The 4,923-nt window shown below is 42.7% G+C and overlaps 3 protein-coding genes across 3 annotated transcripts; all 3 read left to right on the top strand.

The window, feature by feature from the left end:
• On the top strand, positions 270 to 851 carry LOC107636417. Its single transcript, XM_016339929.1, has one exon. The coding sequence runs from the start codon at positions 270 to 272 to the stop codon at positions 849 to 851; it is 582 nt and encodes a 193-aa protein (XP_016195415.1).
• Positions 904 to 1,296, top strand: LOC107636418. The gene has a single exon (XM_016339930.1). The coding sequence runs from the start codon at positions 904 to 906 to the stop codon at positions 1,294 to 1,296; it is 393 nt and encodes a 130-aa protein (XP_016195416.1).
• Positions 1,562 to 2,291, top strand: LOC107636419 (uncharacterized mitochondrial protein AtMg00860-like). Its single transcript, XM_016339931.1, has 2 exons — positions 1,562 to 1,583; positions 1,684 to 2,291. The coding sequence occupies exons 1-2, from the start codon at positions 1,562 to 1,564 to the stop codon at positions 2,289 to 2,291; spliced, it is 630 nt and encodes a 209-aa protein (XP_016195417.1).

Genomic DNA, 4,923 nt, shown 5'->3' with positions numbered 1-4,923 from the left:
CCGAGTCTGCAAGGGAAGCAAAGGAGATGGAACTGATGCAGCTGAAGCAAGGTTCCATGTCTGTGACAGATTACACCAACAAGTTTGAAGAACTTTGTAGGTTTTCTAGGGTATGTCAAGGTGCCCCAGAGACTTACGAGAGCTGGAAGTGCATTAAGTACCAGAGGGGTTTAAAGGATAGCATTATGACTGCTCTGGCGCCTATGGAGATCCGTGTCTTCTCTAACTTAGTGAACAAGGCTAGAGTAGTGGAATAATATGCCAAGACCATGGCGGCGTCCAAGGACACTCATGGAGGGAGCTCTAGTCAGGGGCGTGGCAAGTATTTTCATCCTAGAGGGAAAAGCTTCAAGAGAGGAGGATATGCGCCTCAAGGTCAAGGAGGTTTCAGGAAGAACACTCAGACTCAGTTTCAGTATGCTAAGGGGAAAGGAAATCAGAGTAAGAATTCTCCGGATTTGACTTGTGTACGTTATGGGCGTTTCCATCCTTATGACTCATGCAAAATTGGTTTAGGTGGTTGTTTCAATTGTGGGTTGCCTGGCCACATTGCGAGGGATTGCACTCGTGGGAGGAACCAAAATGCGGGCCAAAGTCAACATCAAGGTCGAGTCTTTGTTGTGAATGCCAAGGATGCTTCTAAGGCGGATCCGTCGATGAGAGGTATATGTCTAATTGGTGATAAGTCCTTAGTTGAATTATATGATACTAGAGCTACGCATTCGTTTATTTCGTTTGCTAAGGTTGAGGAATTAGGTTTGAAAGTGTCAGAGTTACCTTTCGATCTGCATGTACATACTCCGCATCAAACAGTTATGACTAGGTCAAGATTAAGTAGGTTTCAAGCTTAAGGGTAGAGATTTTGTGCATGATTTGATCTGTTTACCAATGGTGGGGCTATAAATGATTTCGGGGTTTGATTGGTTGTCGAAGAATCGGGTTTTGTTGGACTGCTTTGAGCGGACCATTCAGTTTATGCCGGAAGGAGAGAATGGAGCAGTGGTAGCTACGGGGTATTATCTGAACTCTGTATTGGTGCATTGTAGTGGGAAGGAGTGTCAGGGCTATATTCTATTGGTTGCTAATGAGTTGGGTGATGTCCAGAACTTGGATCAGATACCGGTGGTTAGAGAATTTTCGGAAGTATTCTCGGAAGATATCCCTGAGTTCCCACCTCAAAGAGAAATTAAATTTGCAATTGAATTGGTGTCGGGAGCCGGACCAGTGTCGATTGCGCCTTATAGAATGGCTCCGATAGAGCTGGCTGAGTTAAAGACTCAGTTGAAGAGCTTCTGAATAAGAGGTTCATTCGACCGAGTGTATCACCGTGGGGAGCACCAGTTTTATTGGTGAAGAAGAAGGATGGAGGAATGCGATTGTGTGTGGATTACCGATAGCTGAATAAAGTGACTGTGAAGAATAAGTACCCGCTGCCAAGGATAAATGACTTGATGGATCAATTACAAGGAGTTAGAGTGTTTTCCAAGATTGATTTGAGATCCGGTTACCATTAGATAAGGGTGAAAGAGGATGATATCCCTAAGACTGCGTTTAGGACACGATGTGGACACTACAAATTTACGGTGATGTCCTTTGGGTTAACAAATGCACTTGCTGTTTTCATGGATTACATGAACAGAGTCTTTCGTCCCTTTTTGGACAAATTCGTGGTGGTTTTCATAGATGACATCTTGGATTACTCTAAGACGGCAAAGGAGCATGAGGAGCACTTGAGGATTGTGCTGCAAATCTTAAAGGAGCGAAAGTTGTACGCTAAGTTGTCAAAGTGCGAGTTCTGGAAGGAGGAAGTAAAGTTCTTAGGCCACGTGGTGAGCAAAGGAGGAATAGCTGTAGATCCTTCTAAGGTAGAAGAGGTCATGGAATGGGAAAGACCGACAACTGTGATGGAAGTCAGGAGCTTTTTGGGTTTAGCCGAATATTACCGAATATTTATCGAAGGATTTTCTCGGATTGTGCTACCAATGATGAAATTAACAAGGAAAGAGGTTCCATTTGTGTGGACATCGGAGTGTGAAGAGAGTTTTCAAACTTTGAAGCAGAAGTTAACTTTAGTGCCAGTTTTGATTTTGCTGGAACCGCATAAACCATTCGAAGTATATTGTGATGCATCACTAAAAGGTTTGGGTTGCGTGTTGATGCAACACCGGAATGTGGTGGCTTATGCATCGTGTCAACTAAGACCACATGAGGTGAATTATCCAACTCATGACCTGGAATTAGCGGCAATTGTGTTTGCACTGAAGATTTGGAGAACCACTTGTACGGAGTAATGTTTAGCGTCTTTTCGGATCATAAGAGTGTTAAGTACATCTTTGATAAAAAAAAGCTTAATATGCGCCATAGAAGATGGATGAAGTTGCTTAAAGATTATGATTTCGAGTTGAGCTATCGCCCTGGAAAGGCAAATGTAGTAGTAGACAATTTGAGTCAGAAATCCTTAACGATTGCTTGGATGAGGATTAAGGAAGAGGAGCTAGTAAATAAGTTTGTGGATCTAAAGCTAGATATTGGTGAAGATGCCGGAAGAGCTTGTTTGAACCAGTTACAGATCTCGAGCACGTTTAAATTAGAAATACAAAGGGCTCAGCAAGATGAGTAAAAGCTTCAGCAATTGTTTCGACCAGTTGGTGATAAGAGGCGTGAAGAATTCACTAAGGATGGTGAAGGATTATGGAGATACAAGGGAAGGATTTGCATACCGGATGTCGGAAGTTTGAGACAAAATTTGTTGTCGGGAGCTCACAATAGTGGGTTTTCTATTCATCCCGGAGGCACGAAGATGTATTATGACTTGAAGAAGATGTTCTGGTGGCCTGGGATGAAAGGTGATGTAGCAACCGTGGTATCCAAGTGTTTGACTTGTTAGAAGGTGAAGATAGAGCATCAGAAACCATCGGAAATGCTACAACCACTTAAGATTCCTCAGTGGAAGTGGGAAAGAATCGCGATGGATTTTGTGACCGGTTTACCGAGGACTAGGTTGGGATTTGATGCGATTTGGGCGATCGTGGATCGCTTAACCAAATCTGGTCATTTTCTGCCTATCCGATTAAACTGTTCTATGGAGGAGTTGGCAAGACTGTACATCAGGGAGATAGTAAGGTTGCATGGTGTGCCGTCCAGCATAGTGTCAGACCGTAATCCCCGATTCACTTCGAGGTTTTGGGGAGCTTTCCAAAGAGCTTTCGGTACGAAACTATGTCTCAGTACCGCATATCATCCCCAGACGGATGGACAGTCAGAAAGGACTATTCAGACATTGGAAGATATGCTGAGAGCATGTGTATTGGATCAACCTGGAAGTTGGGATCGTTACATGCCATTAGTGGAGTTTGCGTATAACAACAGCTTTTATGCGAGCATTGGGTTGGCTCCGTATGAGGCTTTGTATGGACGGAAGTGCCAATCTCTACTTTGTTGGTATGAATCCGGTGAAGCAAGTGTTTTGGGTCCTGAGGTAATAGCAGAGACTACTAAGAACATTAAGAAGATTCGTGCAAGGATTCTAACAGCTTAGAATCGACAGAAGAGCTACGCGGACCAGAGAAGGAAATCGCTAGAGTTTGAAGTGGGAGAACATGTATTTCTTCGGGTGACACCGACAACTGGGATTGGAAGAGCAATCAAGACCAAGAAGTTGAATCCGAGGTACATAGGACCATTTGAGATTTTGAAGAGATTCAGGCCGGTGGCGTATCACGTTGCCTTGCCACCTCATCTGTCTAACTTGCATGATGTATTCCATGTGTCACAACTTCGTAAGTACACATCGGATGCGGCTCATTTGTTGGAGCCTGAATTGGTCGAGTTGAAAGAGAACTTGACTTTCCAAGTAATGCCAGTGAGGATCGATGACACTAGTGTGAAGAAGTTGCGAGGAAAGGATGTTCTATTGGTTAAGATTGCTTGGGAGTGAGCAGGAGTTGAAGAGCATACTTGGGAAGTAGAGTTCGAAATGCGAAAGGATTATCCCGAGCTTTTCTCAGGTAATTCAAATTTTAAGGGCAAAATTTCTTATTTGGTGGGGAGAATGTAAGAACCGTAATTAATCAACCGGTTAATTAAGTAATTAATATTGTCCAAATTAGACTTCGAAAAGTTAGAGTGATATTTTGAGGATTTAAAGGTGATTTTTGGACTCAGTAGGTTTTTCTGAGTCAGAAAATGTGCTTTTAGCGAAAAACTGTGAAAAAGCGCGAACCGACAGTTGAACCGGTTGAATTGGTTCAAGTCTGCCCAGTACCACATGAGAAAAAGTGAAAACTAGCAAAAACCTTATAAAAATGTTAGAAATGGAAAACCAAGCGTTAATTTTAAAGATTTGGCCTGAAATTGGGCCAAACGGACTAAAAACGCTAACGGGTTGGACCGGACCCAAGTTGGGTCCAAGCCCAACATATAAAAGGCTCATTAAATGAACCAAACCAGCCACAACTCCATTAAACACACACACACACACACACACACACTTCAGAAATAGAAAGGGGAAGAGAGGAAGAAGAAGCACTATTCACCATCTTCTTCCGAAGCTCATATCTTGAGCTATAGAGCTCCGATCGCCGCACCGTTTGTGGCTACGCGTTCCTTGAGGAAAGCTCTACAAAACTCATACAAGAAACTGGAGAGGTAACCAAAAAATCCTTTCTATTCTTCTCTCCAAAATTTCGGTTCTTAGGGTTTGTGATTAAGTGAGATTTTGTGATTTTGGATGTTTAGGTTTGCTCTAAGCCTTGCTTAGCATTGGGTTTTGACATCCAAATCTGTTGGAAGAGGTAAGAGCCATTAAACCCTAGTGAATTTATGTTTAATTGGAACCCAAGGTTGATTTGAGGTGATTTATATGTATATAGTTTGATTATTGTGGCTTTGGGAGCTTTTGGAACTTAATTGGGCTTATTGGAG

The sequence above is a fragment of the Arachis ipaensis genome, chromosome B04, assembly GCF_000816755.2.
Source record: "Arachis ipaensis cultivar K30076 chromosome B04, Araip1.1, whole genome shotgun sequence".
NCBI classification, from domain to species: Eukaryota; Viridiplantae; Streptophyta; class Magnoliopsida; order Fabales; family Fabaceae; genus Arachis; species Arachis ipaensis.
This window is presented reverse-complemented; position numbering and strand designations above follow the sequence as displayed.